The sequence below is a fragment of the Pezoporus occidentalis genome, unplaced genomic scaffold (genome assembly GCF_034315485.1).
Source record: "Pezoporus occidentalis ecotype Australia unplaced genomic scaffold, CSIRO_AGI_Poc_V1 ctg486, whole genome shotgun sequence".
Taxonomy (NCBI): Eukaryota; Metazoa; Chordata; class Aves; order Psittaciformes; family Psittacidae; genus Pezoporus; species Pezoporus occidentalis.
The window spans coordinates 47,501-67,696 of record NW_026915820.1 but is presented as its reverse complement, the minus strand read 5'-3'; the positions used below and the strand labels follow the sequence as shown (position 1 = coordinate 67,696).

General features: G+C 67.6%; 2 protein-coding genes across 3 annotated transcripts in view; both read left to right on the top strand.

The window, feature by feature from the left end:
* Positions 1-7: 7 nt before the first annotated feature.
* Positions 8-7,291, top strand: LOC134172961 (RING finger protein 145-like; the record flags this gene model as incomplete). The annotated part of the gene is made up of 10 exons (XM_062636605.1): positions 8-47; positions 1,015-1,123; positions 2,048-2,139; positions 2,653-2,888; positions 2,978-3,153; positions 3,254-3,394; positions 4,480-4,662; positions 4,735-4,882; positions 5,129-5,485; positions 6,974-7,291. Coding segments are annotated over 10 exons (1,800 nt in total), but the record flags the coding sequence as incomplete, so codon positions are not given.
* A 4,319-nt stretch (positions 7,292-11,610) lies between these two features.
* Positions 11,611-20,196, top strand: part of LOC134172965 (transcription factor COE4-like) — a 26,059-nt gene continuing 17,473 nt past the window's right edge. The window contains exons 1-7 of one of the 2 annotated variants that reach the window (XM_062636611.1): positions 11,611-11,856; positions 12,501-12,616; positions 17,760-17,916; positions 18,035-18,098; positions 18,750-18,805; positions 19,612-19,685; positions 20,156-20,196. The exon at positions 20,156-20,196 is cut by the window's right edge and continues 28 nt beyond it. In XM_062636611.1, coding sequence (XP_062492595.1) covers positions 11,611-11,856; positions 12,501-12,616; positions 17,760-17,916; positions 18,035-18,098; positions 18,750-18,805; positions 19,612-19,685; positions 20,156-20,196 — 754 coding nt within the window. Of the gene's footprint in view, positions 11,857-12,470; positions 12,617-17,759; positions 17,917-18,034; positions 18,099-18,749; positions 18,806-19,611; positions 19,686-20,155 lie in introns of those variants that run through there. The other variant, XM_062636612.1, reaches the window with a different exon arrangement.

Below are 20,196 nucleotides of genomic sequence, written 5' to 3'. Positions count from 1 at the left end.
TCATCCCCTCCTGCGCGCCCCCGCGCTCCGCGGCGCGCACTGCATGGGTGAGGGGGGAGCGGGGACACGGGGGGGTCCCAAGGGATGGGCAGGGGGAGGGCACTGGGGGGGGGGGAGCCCAGGGAATGGCAGCGTTGGGACATGGGGGGCACATCCCAGGGAGGAACATGGGGGGCAGCCCCGGTACTGCCGGGCTGCGGGCACGAGGGGACAGCGCTGGGCATGGGGAGGTTGAGGACAGCAGGGTGCACCCCAAGGGATGGGCATGGGGGGCACCCCGAGGGATGGGCATGAGGATGTGTGCTGTATCACGTCCGTTTTGAGCCATAAGGGTGCATCCCAAGGGATGGGCATGGGGAGGTTGAGGACAGCAGGGTGCACCCCAAGGGATGGGCATGGGGGGGCACCCCGAGGGATGGACATGAGGATGTGTGCAATATCATGTCCGGTTGGGGCCGTAAGGGTGCATCCCAAGGGATGGTTGGGGGATATCCCAAGGGATGGACATGAGGACGTGTGCCATATCATGTCCGGTTGGGGCCGTAAGGGTGCATCCCAAGGGATGGGCATGGGGGGGGCATCCCAAGGGATGGACATGAGGATGTGTGCCGTATCATGCCCGGTTGGGGCCGTAAGGGTGCATCCCAGGGGATGGTTGGGGGATATCCCAAGGGATGGACATGAGGACGTGTGCCATATCATATCCAGCTGGGGCCGTAAGGGTGCACCCCAAGGGATGGGCATGGGGGGGGCATCCCAAGGGATGGGTAAGTGGGGCACACAAGGAGGCACCCTAAAGGTGGCCGGGTTAGGAGCATGGAGAGGGAGGGAGGACACCCTAAGGGGTGTGCACACTGGGGACACCCCAGGGTGCTCTCCAGGATCGGGGGTCACCCTCTTGCTGTGGCTGTCCTGGCGCCAGCACCGTGTCCCCAGCGCTGGGTCCCTGCCCCCCCAATACCAATGGGGGCACTGAGGGGGGGGCTCAGCATCACCCCCGGTCCCTCTGCACAGGCCACATCGTGTCCCTGGTGCTGCTGCTGCTGCCGCTGCGCTCGCTGGTGAAGCTCTACCTGCACCTCCTCAGCGGGCTGCTGCTCAGCGCCGGCCACTCACTGGCCAGGTGACACCGGGGACGGGGGGGACATGGGGGCACAGCAGGGACATGGGGGGCACGGGGGACATGGGAGCACTGGGGACATGGGGGAGACAGGGGGGACATGGGAGCACTGGGGACATGGGGGGCATGGGGGACATGGGGGAGACAGGGGGGACATGGGGGGCACAGCGGGGACATGGGGGGCACGGGGGACATGGGAGCACTGGGGACATGGGGGAGACAGGGGGGACATGGGGGGCACGGGGGACATGGGAGCACTGGGGACATGGGGGGCACGGGGGACATGGGAGCACTGGGGACATGGGGGGCACCAGGGACATGGGGGAGACAGGGGGGACATGGGGGACACCAGGGACACAGGGGACATGGGGCAGACAGTGGGGACGTGGGGGGCGCTGGGGACATGGGGGGGACATCGGGGGAACCAGGGACATGGGGGACACCGAGAACATGGGGGGCACTGGGGGCTTGGGGGTTGCACCGGGGACATGGGGACGACAGTGGGGACATGGGGGGGACATGGGGGCACCGGGGACATGGGAACACCGGGGACATGGGGAGCACAGTGGGGACATGGGGGGGACATGGGGGCACCGGGGACATGGGAACACCGGGGACATGGGGAGCACAGTGGGGACATGGGGGCACCAGGGACATGGGAACACCGGGGACATGGGGAGCACAGTGGGGACATGGGGGGGACATGGGGGGCACCGGGGACATGGGGAGCACAGTGGGGACATGGGGAGCACAGTGGGGACATGGGGGGGACATGGGGGCACCAGGGACATGGGAACACCGGGGACATGGGGAGCACAGTGGGGACATGGGGGCACCGGGGACATGGGAACACCGGGGACATGGGGAGCACAGTGGGGACATGGGGGGAACATGGGGGGCACCGGACCTGACCCTCTCTCCCTGCAGGGACTACGTGCACCAGGAGCTGGAGTCCGGCTTCCAGGGCGCTGTGCTCCGTGAGCCCGCGGCGCTCAGGGCCTCCATCAGCACCCTGGCAGGTGGGGGGGTGCAGAGAGGCCGAGGGAAGGAGCTGGGGTGCGGGGTGAGGAGAGGCTCCCCCCCCAGGACCCGGTCCTGGACCCCCCCTGTGCTGGGAGCACCCCGGAGCGGGAGCAGCAGCGCCGGGAGGGGATCCTGCCCCTCTGCTGTGGGGTGGGGAGAGCTGAGAGCAGCTGAGGGGGGTACAGGGAACGTGGAGAGGGGCTGGGGACAAGGGAGGCAGGGATGGGATGAGGGCTTCCGGCTGGAAGAGGGAAGAGCTGGGTGGGATACAGGGAAGTTCTCCCCTGTGAGGGCGGTGGGACACGGGAAGGGGTTGAAGCCGTGGCTGCCCCATCCCTGGCAGTGCTCAAGGCCAGGTTGGACACAGGGCTTGGAGCAAGCTGCTCCAGAGGAAGGGGTCCCTGGGGCTGGACGGGCTTTAAGCCCCCCCATGCATGAGGTCCCAGGGGGTGTCTCCGTGCAGGCCGAGCTGTTCCCTGACCCCCCCCGGTCCCGTCCCGTCCCCGCAGCCCAGCTCTGCCTCTGTGCCCCGTGCTCGCTGCTGCTGCGGTGCCGGCGGCCGTGGCTGCTGCTGGCTCCGGTGCTGCCGGTGCTGGCGCGGCTCTGCGGGCTGCCCCCGCCGGCGCTGCCCCTGCTCCACGCCGCGGCCGCGCTGCTCACCCTCACCGTGCTGCTCTGCCTGCTGGGCCCCCACCTCCTGCCCCCCGTGCGCCTGGCGGCCGCCGCCGCCACCGACCTCATGGAGGTGAGCGGGGCTGCGGGCTCCCGTCCCGCCCCACACGTGTGGGGCAGCCCCGCTGAGCGCCCTTGTGTGTCCCCCCCCCCGCCCCGCAGGCGCTGGAGCTGAACCGGCTGCTGGCGCTGGGGGTGTCCCTATGGAGCCGCCTGGCCGTGCCCCTCCTCTTCCTCGCCTTCTGGCTCGTGCTCTTCTCCCTGCAGCTCTGCGCCTTCCTCGCCTCGTCCGGCACCCCCCTGAGCGCGCAGGGCTTCCTCCTCCTCCTCCTCAGCAGGTAGGAGCGGGCAGCCCGGGGTGCCGGGGGGAGGATGAGGAGGGTCCGCGCCGTGGGGTGCTCCCGGCGGGCCCGTGACCGCGGCTCGGCTCCGTTGCAGCGCGGCAGAGTGCTGCAGCACTCCCTACGCCCTGCTCGGCCTCACCTTCACCGTCTCCTACCTGGCCCTGGGGCTCCTCAGCCTCTGCAAGTTCTACCTGGTGGGGTTCAGCGCCTTCCACACCGGCAACGGCACGCACCGGTGAGCTGGGATGGGGACAGGGATGGGCACCGGGGAGCTGGGATGGGGACAGGGATGGGCACCGGGGAGCTGGGATGGGGACAGGGATGGGGACCGGGGAGCTGGGATGGGGACAGGCACCGGGGAGCTGGGATGGGGACAGGCACCGGGGAGCTGGGATGGGGACAGGCACCGGTGAGCTGGGATGGGGACAGGCACCGGGGAGCTGGGATGGGGACAGCGATGGGGACAGGGATGGGCATCGGGGAGCTGGGATGGGGACAGGCACCGGGGAGCTGGGATGGGGACAGGCACCGGGGAGCTGGGATGGGGACAGCAATGGGGACAGGGATGGGCACTGGGGAGCTGGGATGGGGACAGGGATAGGGACAGGGATGGGCAGTGGGGAGCTGGGATGGGGACAGGGATGGGGACAGGCCCCGGGGAGCTGGGATGGGGACAGCGATGGGGACAGGGATGGGCAGTGGGGAGCTGGGATGGGGACAGCGATGGGGACAGGGATGGGCATCGGGGAGCTGGGATGGGGACAGGGATGGGCATCGGGGAGCTGGGATGGGAGCAGGGACATGGATGGGCAGTGGTGAGCTGGGATGGGGACAGGGTTGGGCACTGGGGAGCTGGGATGGCGACAGGGATGGGGACCGGTGAACGGATGGGGACAGGGATGGGCACCGGTGAGCTGGGATGGGGACAGGCACCGGGGAGCTGGGATGGGGACAGGCACCGGTGAGCTGGGATGGGGACAGGGATGGGGACCGGTGAACGGATGGGGACAGGGATGGGCACCGGGCAGCTGGGATGGGGACAGGGATGGGGACAGGCACCGGGGAGCTGGGATGGGGACAGGGATGGGGACAGCGATGGGGACAGGCACCGGGGAGCTGGGATAGGAACAGGGATGGGGACAGGGATGGGGACAGGCACTGGTGAGCTGGGATGGGGACAGTGATGGGGACAGGGATGGGCATCGGGTAGCTGGGATGGGGACAGGGATGGGGACAGGCACTGTTGGGCCGGATGAGTTGGGGACCCAAGGGGACAGCGCAGGGCAGGTCCCGGTGCCGCCTCACGCCCCGCTCCGGCAGGGGGGTGACGGAGGGGGTGACGCTGCTGCTGCTGGCGCTGCAGACGGGGCTGCTGGACCTGCCGGCGCTGCAAAGGACCTTCCTGCTCAGCATCATCCTCTTCATCGTGCTCACCTCCACGCTCCAGTCCATGATCGAGATCGCGGACCCCATCCTGCTGGCGCTGGGGGCCTCCCGCAACAGGTACCGGGGCTGGGGCCCGGAGGCGCTGTCCCTGGGCTGGATGTGCCCCGCTGAGCTCCGCGCGTCCCACAGGAGCCCCTGGAAGCACTTCCGCGGTGTCAGCCTGTGCCTCTTCCTGCTGGTGTTCCCCTGCTTCCTCGCCTACAAGATCGCCCACTTCTTCCAGCTGGATTTCTGGCTGCTCGTCCTGGTCTCCAGCTGCATGCTCACCTCGCTGCAGGTGTGGGGCGCAGCCGGATCCCCGCTCACCCCGTCCCTATGGCGCTGCTGGGGAGGGGGGGGATGAGCCGCGTCCCGAGGGAGCTGCATCCCGTCTCCATTGGGTGCGGGAGCGGGACCCTCACCGGGGGCTGCGGCAGTGGGGCGATGGGGTCAGCGGGAGCGGGGGGTTCGGGCGGGTCCCCGCAGTGGGGCCGGCTGGGCTCGAGGTCCGCGGGTGCCAAGGCCGTGGCGCGGCTGCCCGCAGGTGATGGGCACGCTCTTCATCTACGCGCTCTTCCTGGCGGAGCCGGTGCGGGAGGCGGCGCCGGGGCGCGTGGACGAGGCCGTTTACTGCGTGCGGGCGCTGAGCCGGGCGCTGGAGTTCCTGCTGGCGCTGAGCGTGGTGGCCTGCGGGGCCTGGGAGTCGGTGCTGGGGCAGTGGAGCTGGCTGGGGGCCGCCGTGCTGCTCACCCACGCCTACCTCAACGTGTGGCTGCGGGCGCGCTGCGGCTGGCGCAGCCTCCGCCTGCGCCGGGGGGCGGACAGGAAGGTGCGGACCCTGCCCAGGGCCACGCGCGGGCAGCTGCGGCTGCACGATGATGTCTGCGCCATCTGCTTCCAGGTGGGTGCCCTGGGTGCTATGGGTGCTATGGGTGCTGTGGGTGCCATGGGCGCTGTGGGTGCCATGGGCGCTATGGGTGCCGTGGGTGGTGTGGGTGCTGTGGGTGTCGTGGGTGCTATGGGTGCCGTGGGTGCTATGGGTGCCGTGGGTGCTGTGGGTGCCATGGGTGCTCTGGGTGCCATGGGCGCTGTGGGCGCCATGGGCGCTGTGGGTGCTGTGGGTGCCGTGGGTGCTATGGGTACCGTGGGCGCTATGAGTGCCGTGAGCACTATGGGTGCCGTGGGTGCTATGGGTGCCGTGGGTGCTATGGGTGCTGTGGGTGCTATGGGTGCCCTGGGTGCTATGGGTGCTGTGGGCGCTATGGGTGCCATGGGCACTATGGGTGCCCTGGATGCTATGGATGCCCTGGATGCTATGGGTGCCCTGGGTGCTGTGGGCATTATGGGTGCTGTGGGCACTGTGGGTGCCATGGGTGCTGTGGGTGCCATGGAGGCTGTGGGCACTGGGGTTGCCATGGGTGCTATGGGCATTATGGGTGCCATGGGTGCTATGGGTGCCGTGGGGGGCTGTGGGCATTATGGGTGCTGTGGGTGCCATGGGTGCTGTGTGCCAGGGATGCCAGGGGTGCTGTGGGCACCATGGGTGCTGTGGGTGCTGTGGGCACTGGGGGTGCCATGGGTGCTGTGGGTACCATGGGGCCTGTGGGTGCCGTGGGTGCCATGGGTGCTGTGGGGGCTGTGGGTGCTGTGGGCGCTATGGCTGCCATGGGGGCTGTGGGTGCTGTGGGCACTGGGGGTGCCAGGGGTGCTGTGAGCGCTATGTGTGCCATGGGTGCTGTGTGCCAGGGGTGCTGTGGGCACCATGGGCTCTGGGGGGGCCATGGGCGCTGTGGGTGCTCTGGGCACTCCAAGTGTTGTGGGTGCTGTTAGCACCTGGGGTGCTGTGGGCGCTGTGGGTGTTGTGTGTGCTGTGGGTGTTGTGGTTGCTGTGGGTGCCGTGGGTGCTATGGGTGCCACAGGTGCCTTGGGCGCTGTGGGTGCAGTGGGTGCTATTGGTGCTATGGGTGCCACAGGTGCCTTGGGCGCTGTGGGTGCAGTGGGTGCTATTGGTGCTATGGGTGCCATGGGTGCTATGGGTGCCACAGGTGCTTTGGGCGCTGTGGGTGCAGTGGGTGCTATTGGTGCCATGGGTGCTATGGGTGCCACAGGTGCCTTGGGCGCTGTGGGTGCAGTGGGCGCTATTGGTGCCATGGGTGCTATGGGTGCCACAGGTGCCTTGGTCACCATGGGTGCAGTGGGCGCTATTGGTGCCATGGGTGCTATGGGTGCCACAGGTGCCTTGGGCGCTGTGGGTGCAGTGGGTGCTATTGGTGCCATGGGTGCTATGGGTGCCACAGGTGCCTTGGTCACCATGGGTGCAGTGGGTGCTGTTGGTGCTGGGGTGTTGTGGGCGCCGTGTGCCGGGGCTGAGGCCGCGCTGTGCCCGCAGGACTTGGCCGTGGCCGTGGTCACCCCCTGCAGCCACCTCTTCCACGCCGCCTGCCTGCGCCAGTGGCTCTGCCTGCAGGACTCCTGCCCCATGTGCCACCAGCAGCTCCCGTGCGGGGACCAGGCCCAGGAGGAGGAGGAGGAGGAGGAGGAGGAGGAGGAAGGCAGCGCGAGGGCCCGGCCGCAGCCCCATGGAGGGGACGGGGAGGAGGGCGCGGAGGATGCAGGAGCATCCCCGCACCATCGCCCCCCTCATCCTCACGCCTCCAGTGCCACGCAGCATCCGGCCCCCCCCGAGCTCCCTGCTCACCCCCCGTAGCACCGCAGGCTGGCACGGGGACCCCCCCATGGGGCACAGGGCCCCCCAGCGCCCGCGCCCACAAGGACTCTGTAGCAATAAAGCCGAGGGGACGCGGCTGCGCCCGAGGCCGGGGCTGCTCCGGTCACCCGCGATGGGACCTGACAGCGTGTCCGGGGGGCACGGGGCTGCTGCGGGTGTGGGGAGGGAGGGGGTGCCCCATGGGTGCCATCCGCGGTTACCCCACTTGATGGCGGGGGGGCTGGGTGACTTTGCAGGGGGGGTTCCAGGGGTGGCCTGGGCTTGGTGTGGGACTGTGGGGGCTTGGCATGGGTCTGGTGCTGGATGGTGTGGGTCTGGCAGGAGCTTGGTGTGGGTCTGGCATGGGATGCAGTGGGCTTGGCATGGGTCTGGTGTGGGTCTGGTGTGGGATGCAGTGGGCTTGGCATGGGTCTGGTGCTGGATGGTGTGGGTCTGGCGTGGCACAGGCTTGGTGAGAGTCTGGCAGGAGCTTGGCATGGGATGGCCTGGGCTTGGTGTGAGTCTGGCAGGGGATGAGGTGGGATCAGCTTGTGCTGCCTTTGCCGATGCACCTGACAGCCCCTTCTGTGTCCCATCCCTGTCCCTTCTCTGTCCCATCCCTTTCCCATCCCTGTCCCATCCCTTTCCCATCCCTTTCCCACCCCTGTCCCATCCCTTTCCCATCCGTGTCCCATCCATTTTCCATCCCTGTCCCATCCCTTTCCCATCCCTTTCCGATCCCTGTCCCATTCCTGTCCCATCCCTGTCCCATCCCTTTCCCTTCCCTGTCCCATCCCTTTCCCATCCCTTTCCCTTCCCTTTCCCATTCCTGTCCCATCCCTGTCCCATCCCTTTCCCATCCCTGTCCCATCCCTGTCCCATCCCTTTCCCATCCATTTTCCATCCCTGTCCCATCCCTTTCCCATCCCTTTCCCATCCCTGTCCCATCCCTTTCCCATCCCTGTCCCATCCCTGTCCCATCCCTTTCCCATCCCATTCCCATCCCTGTCCCATCCCTCTCCCATCCCTTTCCCATCCCTGTCCCATCCCATTCCCATCCCTGTCCCATCCCATTCCCATCCCTTTCCCATCCCTGTCCCATCCCTGTCCCATCCCTGTCCCATCCCTCTCCCATCCCTGTCCCATCCCTTTCCCATCCCTGTCCCATCCCTGTCCCATCCCATTCCCATCCCTGTCCCATCCCATTCCCATCCCTTTCCCATCCCTGTCCCATCCCTGTCCCATCCCTCTCCCATCCCATTCCCATCCCTTTCCCATCCCTGTCCCATCCCTTTCCCAACCCTTTCCCATCCCTTTCCCATCCCTCTCCCATCCCTGTCCCATCCCTTTCCCATCCCTCTCCCATCCCTGTCCCATCCCTTTCCCATCCCTGTCCCATCCCTGTCCCATCCCTCTCCCATCCCTCTCCCATCCCTGTCCCATCCCTTTCCCATCCCTTTCCCATCCCTCTCCCATCCCTGTCCCATCCCTTTCCCAACCCTTTCCCATCCCTGTCCCATCCCATTCCCATCCCTTTCCCATCCCTCTCCCATCCCTCTCCCATCCCTCTCCCATCCCTGTCCCATCCCTGTCCCATCCCATTCCCATCCCTGTCCCATCCCATTCCCATCCCTTTCCCATCCCTGTCCCATCCCTGTCCCATCCCTGTCCCATCCCATTCCCATCCCTTTCCCATCCCTTTCCCATCCCTGTCCCATCCCTCTCCCATCCCTTTCCCATCCCTTTCCCATCCCTGTCCCATCCCTTTCCCATCCCTGTCCCATCCCTTTCCCATCCCTGTCCCATCCCTTTCCCATCCCTGTCCCATCCCTCTCCCATCCCTGTCCCATCCCTGTGCCGGGTCTGGGCTCCATCTCCACCCCAGGCAGATGCGGCTGGGCCCAGCCCTGCCCAGGATCCCCATTCCCATCCCTACAGGAGGGGGGAAGCGGCTGCAGGGTTGGGGGGGCAGCGCGGGGGGTCCCTGGGGAGCTGGTAAATGGATTCCCCCCCCCCCGGCTGCACTCAGGCTGCCGGCAGCGGCTCCCATGGGTCCTGCAGCCCATTAGTGCGAGCGAGGGAGGAGCCGGCCACAGATCCCAGCTGGGGTTAATGGAGACGGGGGGAGCCCCCCAAGTACATCCCCAGCACCTCCATCCCCATCGCCCGCTGCCCCCCAGCCCGGCCCCTCTGCTCGCAGCGCACGCATGGGGGGTGCCGGGCGTCCCCGTGGGTGCCCCCAGCAGCGGGTGCAGCAGCTCCCCGCCCGTCGCTGGCCCCACACGGGGTTGCTGTGGGGCAGCCGCAGCCCCCCCGCTCCCGCTGCCTCCATTAGCGCCCATTACCGCGGCCGTGCCGGGGAGCGCGGCTCCCCACGGGGCCGGTCCCGGGGGAGGCTCCGCGCGGCCCTGCCTGGAAATGGGGGGGCAAGGACAGAGACGGGGATGGATGCATGCATGGATGCATGGAGGGATGGATGGATGCATGGATGGATGCAGGGATGGATGCAGGGATGGATGGATGGATGCATGGATGGATGGAGGGATGGATGGATGCATGGATGGATGCAGGGATGGATGGATGGATGCATGGATGGATGGATGGATGCATGGATGGATGCATGGATGGATGCATGGAGGGATGGATGGATGCATGGATGGATGCAGGGATGGATGGATGGATGCATGGATGGATGGAGGGATGGATGCATGGACAGGGGCACGGACAGATGGACACTGGGGCAGACGGAGATGTGCATGGGTGGATGCTGGGATGGAGGTGGGCATGGATGGACGGACACCAGGATGGACAGGAGCACAGACAGATGGACACTGGCATAGATGGGAGCATGGATGGATGGACAGCCGGTTTCGGCAGAAGCCATAAGGCCCCACCAGCCCTCGCAAGGGTCTTGGTGGGTGCAGTGGGGTCACTGGGGTACCCCCGGGGTCTCTGCTGGGTGCCGGGGGCCGCAATGGTGTCACTTTGGGGTACCCTGGGGTCGCTCTGCAGTGTCTGGGGGGGATGCACCGGGGTCGCTCCAGGGTCTCCGTGGGGTGCCCCTGGGGTGTCGCAGGGGATTCAATGGGGTCCCTTTGGGGTCCCCCAGCGCACACAATGGGGTTTCCGCGGGGTCTCCTCACCGTGTCCCAGGGGATTCAATGGGGTCCCTTTGGGGTCCCCCAGCGCACACAATGGGGTGTCCCTGGCCTCTCTTCACCGGGTCGCAGGGGATTCAATGGGGTCCCTTTCTGGGTCCCCCAGCGCACACAATGGGGTGTCCGCGGGGTCTCCTCACCATGTCCCAGGGGATTCGATGGGGTCCCCCAGCGCACACAATGGGGTGTCCGCGGGGTCTCCTCACCGTGTTGCAGGGGATTCAGTGGGGTCCCTTTGGGGTCCCCAGCGCACACAATGGGGTGTCCCCGGCGTCTCCTCACCGTGTTGCAGGGGATTCAGTGGGGTCCCTTTGGGGTCCCCAGCGCACACAATGGGGTGTCCGCGGGGTCTCCTCACCGTGTCCCAGGGGATTCAATGGGGTCCCTTTGGGGTCCCCCAGCGCACACAATGGGGTGTCCGCGGGGTCTCCTCACCGTGTGGCAGGGGACTCAATGGGGTGTCCCCAGCGTCTCCTCACCGTGTTGCAGGGGATTCAGTGGGGTCCCTTTGGGGTCCCCAGCGCACACAATGGGGTGTCCGCGGGGTCTCCTCACCGTGTCCCAGGGGATTCAATGGGGTCCCCAGCGCACACAATGGGGTGTCCCCGGCGTCTCCTCACCGTGTCGCAGGGGATTCAGTGGGGTCCCTTTGGGGTCCCCCAGCGCACACAATGGGGTGTCCGCGGGGTCTCCTCACCGTGTGGCAGGGGACTCAATGGGGTGTCCGCGGGGTCTCCTCACCGTGCCCCAGGGGATTCAATGGGGTCCCTTTGGGGTCCCCAGCGCACACAATGGGGTGTCCGCAGGGTCTCCTCACCGTGTCCCAGGGGATTCAATGGGGTCCCCCAGCGCACACAATGGGGTGTCCCCGGCCTCTCCTCACCGTGTCCCAGGGGATGCAGTGAGGTCACTCTGGGGCACCCGCACTGGGGTCACTTTGGGGTCCCTCCGGGGTGTCCCGGGGGGGGAGGCCCCGCAGCTCCCCCCCCACCCCGCTGCCCCCGGGGGCCGCCCGGTGCCCGGCGCGGCTCTGGCCGCGGAGCCCCCTCCGCCGGGGCGGGGAGCGACCGCTCCTCCCCGGAATGATGTCAGCCTGCCCGGCCGCGGCCCCCGCCTCCCCCGGCGGCTCCGGCCCTGCCTCCCCGGGGAGGCGGCGGCGGCATGGCCCGGGCCGGCGGGGCGGCGGCGGCGGGGCCGCGGCGGCGGGTGCTGGTGCTGATGGTGCTGGTGGCCGCGGCGGCGCGGCGGGGCCGGGGCTCGGGCCGGCGGCGGGGAGGCGGCTCCCCCGGGCCCTCCGGTGCCCCCGGGCCCCTGCCGCCCCCCGGGCCCCTCCTGCTGCTGCTGCCGCTGCCGCTGCCGCTGCCGCCGCCGCCGTCCCGCGCCGCGCCCGCCGCCGCCGCCCGCCCGGTAACGAACCGCTCCCGCCCCATCCCGGGCCGCGCCTGCCCCCGCCCGCGGGCCCCGACGGCCTCCTCCCCGCTGCATCCCTCCCTCCGCTCCCCCGAGCCTGCCCGCATCCCTCCCTCCACTCCTCCTCTGCTGCCTCCATCCCTCCCTCCCGCCCTCGCAGCCTCCCTGCATCCCTCCCTCCAGCCCTTTAAGCCTTCCTCCATCCCTCCCTCCAGTCCTCCTCTACCTCCCTCCATCCCTCCCTCTATCCCTCCTTCCACTCCCCCTCTGCTCCCTCCATCCCTCCCTCCAGCCCTCGCAGCCTCCCTCCATCCCTCCCTCCGCTCCCCTAAGCCTTCCTCCATCCCTCCCTCCACTCCTCCCCTGCCTTCCCCATCCCTCCCTCCCGCCGCCCCCCTCCCGGTCCCCGCACTTGGCTCCTGGTCTCCTTCGTCTCCAACTTCTCCGGCCCTGCCTCCGCCTCCCGCCTGCCCCCCCCCCCCCCCCGGCTCCTCCCGCTCCCTCCCGGGTCCCCCCCCCGCCGCCGCCGATGCCGCTTCCCCGGCGGCCCCCGGCACCTGCCCGGCTCTGAGCTCCGCTCCCGGGCCCGGGGCAGGAAAGTTGGGGTCGGGCGCTGAGCCCCTGCCATGTTCTCCGTGCAGGAGGCGCTGCCCCGGGGGGGGCTGCCCATGAAGGAAGAGCCCCTCACGGCCGGGCTGCCCTCGGTCCGCTGGCTGCAGGGCACCGGCATCCTGGACGCCAGCACGGCGGCACAGAGGTAAGCGGCTCTGCGGGCACCCCGGGCACTGCGGGCATCCCAGGCTCCATGGGCATCCCGGGCTTTGAGAGCATCCCAGGCACTGCGGGCATCCCAAGCTCCATGGGCATCCCGGGCTTTGAGAGCATCCTGGGCTCCACGGGCATCCCGGGCTTTGAGAGCATCCCAGGCACTGCGGGCATTCCAGGCTCCATGGGCATCCCAGGCTTTGAGAGCATCCTGGGCTCCACGGGCATCTCGGGCTTTGAGAGCATTCTGGGTGCTGCAGGCATCCTGAGCTCCACGGGCATCCCGGGCTTTGAGAGCATCCCAGGCACTGCGGGCATCCCAGGCTCCATGGACATCCCAGGCTTTGCAAGCATCCCGGGTGCTTCAGGCATCCCAGGTTCCACGGGCATCCCGGGCTTTGAGAGCATCCCAGGCGCTGCAGGCATCCTGGGCTCCACGGGCATCCTGGGCTCCGCAGGCGCATCCCTGGGCTCTGTGGGTACCCTAGGTGCAGTGGGCATCCTGAGTGCTGGGGTTCTGCTGGGCTCCCTGAGCATCCCAGGCTCTGTGAGCATCCCTGGGACTGAGGGCACCAAGGGCTCTATGGGCATCCCAGGCTCTGTGGGCATCCCAGGTTCCATGGGCATCCTGGGTGCGGTGGGCTCTTCAGGTGCTGTGGGTACGTTGGGCTCTGTGGGCATCCCCAGCACTGTGGACATCCCGGACTCCACGGGCGTTCCGAGCTCTGCGAGTATCCCAGATGCAGTGGGCATCTTGGGTGCTGCGGGTATGCTGGGCTCCGTGGGCATCGCAGGCTCTGCAAGCATACCGGGGGCTGCGGGCATCCCAGGCTGCACGGGCATCCCAGGCTCCACAGGCATTCTGGCTGCAGTGGGCATCGCAGGTGCTGGGGTTGTTCTGTGCCCCACGGTGGTCTTGGGCTCTGTGAGTATCCCGGGGCACCGCAGGTACCCTGAGCTCCACGGGCATCCCAGTCACCATGAGCATCCCGGGCTCCACGGGCATCCCGGGCTCCACGGGCATCCCAAGCACTGCAGGTATCCCGAGTGCTGTCAGCATCCCAGGCACCGGGCACTGCAGGCATCCCAGGCACTGTGAGCATCCCGGGTACCAGGGGCTCCATGGCACTTTGAGCATCCCGGGTACCACCGGCTCCGCAGGCATCGTGGGTGCTGGGGGCAGCTGGGAATGATGGGTACCCCAGGCACCCCACAGCACCCGGATCCCTGGACCCCTTCGACATCCCAGATGCCTCATCCCCATGGGGTGCTCGGGGCACCCCCCACGCCCTGACTCCCTGGGCCTCAGGGATGCCTGCGTGCCCTGGTTACTGCAGGACTCCGCAGACATCAGCACCCATGGGTGCTGGGGCATCCTGAGCCACCCGGGGCCTGGTGTCCTGTGTTGGGAGAGCCAGTGGGCGCTGGCTGAGGGACAGGAGCTGCGAGAGGTTTGTGCACCCCATCCCTGTCCTCTGGGGGTGCTCAGGGCTCCGTGCACCCCATCCCTGTCCTCTCGGGGTGCTCAGGGCTCCGTGCACCCCATCCCTGTCCTCTCAGGATGCTCAGGGCTCCGTGCACCCCATCCCTGTCCTCTCGGGGTGCTCAGGGCTCCGTGCACCCCATCCCTGTCCTCTTGGGGTGCTCAGGGCTCCGTGCACTCCATCCCTGTCCTCTCGGGGTGCTCAGGGCTCCGTGCACCCCATCCCTGTCCTCTCAGGATGCTCAGGGCTCCGTGCACCCCATCCCTGTCCTCTCGGGGTGCTCAGGGCTCCGTGCACCCCATCCCTGTCCTCTCGGGGTGCTCAGGGCTCCGTGCCCCCCATCCTTGCCCTCTCAGGATGCTCAGGGCTCCGTGCACCCCATCCCTGTCCTCTCGGGGTGCTCAGGGCTCCGTGCACCCCATCCCCGTCCTCTCGGGGTGCTCAGGGCTCCGTGCACCCCATCCCTGTCCTCTCAGGATGCTCAGGGCTCCGTGCACCCCATCCCTGTCCTCTCGGGGTGCTCAGAGCTCCGTGCACCCCATCCTTGCCCTCTCGGGGTGCTCCATGCACCCCATTCCCTTGTTTCCTCTCCACCCTGTGCCCAAAGGGGCCTGGGTGCAGCTGGGGGACACCTCACCCCTGTCCCCACCACCCCATCTCCCGCTGTCCCCCCTCTGTGGGGTTCAGGGGGCTGTTAAGGTGGGGGTTGAAGCCGTGGGGGATCCCTGGGTTCCCCCCAATAGCACTGGGATGCTCAAAACCTGCTGCACCCCGCCATCAATCCTTGGTGGGGGGGCACCCACATCCCAACCTGGAGCCCCCCACAGCCGCTGGACCGATGGTCCCACAGCCCCAGGGACTTCTCTGTGCCCCAAGTATGAGAACAGGAGTGAACTCTGCCCCCCAGAACCTGCGATGTGGGGGGACAAAGGGGGCACCCAGGGCTGGGACCGCTGCAGCCGCTCCGCTGGTGCCCTATGCCCAGTGTGCGAGCATGGGGCTCACAGACCCCCTGTCCCCACAAGCCTCCGGTGCCCCCCAATCCCCTCCTGTCCCCCCCATCCCACCATGGTACCCATGAGCTCGGTGTGTGCCGCATGTGCCAGCCATGACACACACGTGGACACGCGTGTGGGGTGTTCATCGCCCCCAGACCCAGCCTCCCTTCACCTGCACCCCCTTGGACCCCCATTGGGGTGGGGGGGGTCATACACCCCCCACCCCACCCCCCAGCATCACTCACAGACACCCCCATTCCCATATGGTCCCATGGGTGTCCTGGTGCACCCATAGGGTGACCCTACGGGGGGGGTCCCTCTTCCCCGCCCTGTTTTGGGGTGCAGTGGCTGACGGCCGGGCCAAGGGAAGCTGCTGCTTTCCTGGCAGAGCCGGGTGCTGGGAAGTGCTCTGATTGCTGTTAATAATTAATGGCAACGGGCTCAGCACGGAGCACCGGGAGCGGGGAGGCTGCCATCAGGCATCGCCTCCCCCCGCAGCACGGCAGGGATCCAGGGATGGGAACGGGAATGGGGGTCTCCATCCCTTGCAGCCCTATGGCGCAAGGGTCCCCTTCGGGGGGGGGGACACCAGGGACAGCCGTGGGGTCTGGCCCCGTGTTTGTTGTCGGGGATGCTGTGGCTCCCCAGTGATGGGATTAATGAGCTTCTGTCCTCATCGCACACGGGTGTCCCCGAGGGGGCCCAGCTTCACATTGGCCTTGCTTGGGGCCCACAGTGGTGCTGGGGGGGTAATTGAAGCCCAAGGGGCGTCATTACAGGGGGTGAAGGTGCCTGAGGTCCCCTGTGCACCCAGTGATGCCCCATGGGAGCGGTGCTGGGAGGAGCGATAAGGGGGGGTCTCAGCCATGCAGGAGCAAAGGACCCCCCTACCTGGCTCCATCCCGAAGCACCCATTAGGTGAGGGTCACATCCCTCCATGGCCAGGGCTGGGATATGGGGGTGCTGAGGGGTCCTGCCCCACATCGGGTACCCATGGGAACCATCCCCAGCAGCTTGACACCCCCCCCCCAACCTCCCCCCTGTCCCGATGTGCCCATGCGCATAGGGCTGGACCTATGGCATGAGGCGCTGACCCCACCGGCTGCCCAAGGGAAGGGAACCCCCATCGCCATCCCCGTTCCCGTTTTCATCAGGAAAAGGGGAACTTCCCACAGCATCAGGTGCCCCCCGCCCTGCCTGTGCCCGGGACAGGACCGGGGACAAGAGGGGATGGCACTGGGGACGGGAGGGGATGGGGACAGGAGGGGATGGCACTGGGGACGGGAGGGGATGGCATTGGGAACAGGAGGGGATGGGGACAGGAGGGGATGGGGACAGGAGGGGATGGGGACGGGAGGGGATGGGGACAGGAGGGGATGGCATTGGGGACAGGAGGGGATGGGGACAGGAGGGGATGGGGACAGGAGGGGATGGGGACGGGAGGGGATGGGGACAGGAGGGGATGGCATTGGGAACAGGAGGGGATGGCACTGGGGACCGCTCTGGGGACAGGAGGGGATGGGAACAGGAGGGGATGGCATTGGGAACAGGAGGGGATGGGGACAGGAGGGGATGGCATTGGGGACAGGAGGGGATGGGGACAGGAGGGGATGGCACTGGGGACGGCTCTGGTGACAGGAGGGGATGGCATTGGGCACAGGAGGGGATGGGGACAGGAGGGGATGGCATTGGGAACAGGAGGGGATGGCACTGGGGACCGCTCTGGGGACAGGAGGGGATGGGAACAGGAGGGGATGGCATTGGGGACAGGAGGGGATGGGGACAGGAGGGGATGGCATTGGGGACAGGAGGGGATGGCATCGGGGACGGCTCTGGGGACAGGAGGGGATGGGAACAGGAGGGGATGGCATTGGGGACAGGAGGGGATGGCATTGGGGACAGGAGGGGATGGGGACAGGAGGGGATGGCATTGGGGACAGGAGGGGATGGCATTGGGGACAGGAGGGGATGGGGACAGGAGGGGATGGCACTGGGGACAGGAGGGGATGATGACAGGAGGGGATGGGGACAGGAGGGATGGCATTAGGGATTGGACGGGATAGCATTGGGGACAGGAGGGGATGGCACTGGGGACAGGAGGAAATGGCACTGGAGACAGGAGGGGATGGCACTGGAGACAGGAGGTGATGGCATTGGGGACAGGAGGAAATGGCACTGGAGACAGGAGGGGATGGCACTGGAGACAGGAGGTGATGGCATTGGGGACAGGAGGAAATGGCACTGGAGACAGGAGGGGATGGCACTGGAGACAGGAGGTGATGGCATTGGGGACAGGAGGAAATGGCACTGGGCACAGGAGGGGATGGCATTGGAGACAGGAGGGGATGGGGACAGGAGGGGATGGCACTGGGCACAGGAGGAGATGGCATTGGGGTCAGGAGGGGATGGGCACAGGAGGGGATGGCACTGGGCACAGGACGGTACAGCCCTGGGCACCGTTTCCCCCCCGGGGCTGGCTTCAATCGGCTCCGGGCTAACGTGGCCGTGGGGCGCTGGGGCCCTGGGTGCTCCCCGTGTCGCCAGCCCCGGGGCTCAGGCGCTGCCCCCAGCTCCCCGCTGGCGCTGGGGAAGGGAAGGGCGCTGGGGGTGCCCGGGGCTGGGTCCCCCCGCTCACCGCCGTCGCCCTCCGCAGCGGCGTGGGCCTGGCCCGGGCGCACTTCGAGAAGCAGCCGCCGTCGAACCTGCGGAAATCGAACTTCTTCCACTTCGTGCTGGCCATGTACGACCGGCAGGGGCAGCCCGTGGAGATCGAGCGCACCTCCTTCATCGACTTCGTGGAGAAGGAGCGGGTGAGCCCCGCTGCCCACCGGGCACCCCCAGGGCGGCTGCGGGGTTGGAGGGGGGCACCGGGAGGGGACCGGGATGTGCGTGTGCCCCCCCCCCCCCATCCAACCGTGATCCCCCCAGGAGCAGAACGGGGAGAAAACCAACAACGGGATCCACTACCGGCTGCAGCTGCTCTACAGCAACGGTGGGTGATGGGGGCGTGGGACGGGGGCACGGGGGCATGGGGATATGGGGATATGGGGACACCGTGATATGGGGACATGGGGACATGGGGACATGGGGATATGGGGACATGGGGATACAGGGATATGGGGGCATGGGGACACGGGGATGCAGGGATATATGGACATGGAGATATAGGGATATGGGGATATGGGGACATGGGGATATGGGGACATGGGGCATGGGGACATGGGGATATGGGGACATGAGGATATGGGGACACGGGGATATGGGGACATGGGGCATGGGGGCATGGGGATATGGGGATATGGGGATAGGGGGACATGGGGATATGGGGATATGGGGACATGGGGATATGGGAACATGGGGACATTGGGACATGGGGATATGGGAACATGGAGACATTGGGACATGGGGATATGGGAACATGGGGACATGGGGATATGGGGACATGAGGATATGGGAACATGGGGATATGGGGATATGGGATATGGGGACATGGGGATATGGGGACATGGGGATACGGGGATATGGGGATATGGGGACATGGGGATATGGGGACATGGGGCATGGGGACATGGGGATATGGGGATATGGGGATATGGGGACATGGAGGGGTACAGGCTGGGCTGTGACCCCGCTGTCACCGCAGGGCTCCGCACAGAGCAGGATCTCTACGTGCGCCTCATCGACTCCATGTCCAAGCAGGTAACGGCACGGGGCTGGTGCCTGGCACACGCATGTGCACATGGGGCGTGCCAGAGGGGTCATCGGTACACGTGTGTGCCAGGCAGGCACATCTGTACACGTGTGTGCCAGGCAGGCACCACTGCACACGTGTGTGCCAGGCAGGCACATCTGCACACGTGTGTGCCAGGCCGGCACATCTGTACACGTGTGTGCCAGGCCGGCACATCTGTACATGTGTGTGCCAGGCAGGCACATCTGTACATGCATGGGCAGCACAGGCACATCTGCACACGTGTGTGCCAGGCCGGCACATCTGTACATGCATGGGCAGCACAGGCACATCTGTACATGTGTGTGCCAGGCAGGCACATCTGTACATGCATGGGCAGTGCAGGCACATCTGTACACGTGTGTGCCAGGCAGGCACATCTGTACGTGCATGGGCAGCGCAGGCACATCTGTACATGCATGGGCAGCGCAGGCACATCTGTACACGTGTGTGCCAGGCCGGCACATCTGTACATGCATGGGCAGCGCAGGCACACACTTATGCCCTAGTGTGGAGGCCGGCACACACAAGTTCACGTCCCGTACATGCGTGTGCGGAGCTGGGCACACCCGGCTCCACGTGTGCAGGGGCGCACACACGTGTGCAGGGGTGCAGGGCTGCCCCCTGTGGCCTTCGGGCCCCGCAGCCCCTCTGGAGTGAGCCGGGGGGGGCCCTGGGTCGGGGACGCGGCGGCAGGGGACACGTGCGGGGGACAGGGACAGGGACAAGGGGCCGGAGACGGTGGCACCCCCCTGGCGCCCTTTGCCCTCCCCAGGCCATCATCTACGAGGGGCAGGACAAGAACCCCGAGATGTGCCGGGTCCTCCTCACGCACGAGATCATGTGCAGGTACCGGGGTTACCCTGGGGGGTCCCAGGCAGGGGCGCCGTGGGGCCTGGCAGCGCCGGGGTGCAGTGCAGCTGCAGCGCTGTCCCCCGTGCCCCATTAGCCCCGCTCTTGTTTACCAGCCCTGCGGCAATCAGCGCTCAGGGCCGGCGCTAATTGAGCTCTGGAGCCCTGTTAAGGGGGGGGGGGGCACCCCGCTTTAGGCTCCCCCCCCCCGGGGCTCCCCGAGCACCTCCCAGGGCTGGGATGCACCCCGAGCCCATGGCGGGGGGATATGAGGGTACCCCCGGGGTGCCCCCTCTGTCCTGCACCCCCCCTCCCCTCTGCCCCCCACCCCGTCCCGCGCTGCCCTGGGTGATGCTGGGGGCTCCGAGGGTGGGAAACGGGGCCCTGGAGGTGTCCCCATGGGGCTCGGGGGTGTGGGGCTGGCCCCGGGCCCCACCACGTCCCCTCACCCTGTCCGCCCTCCCCAGCCGCTGCTGTGACAAGAAGAGCTGCGGGAACCGCAACGAGA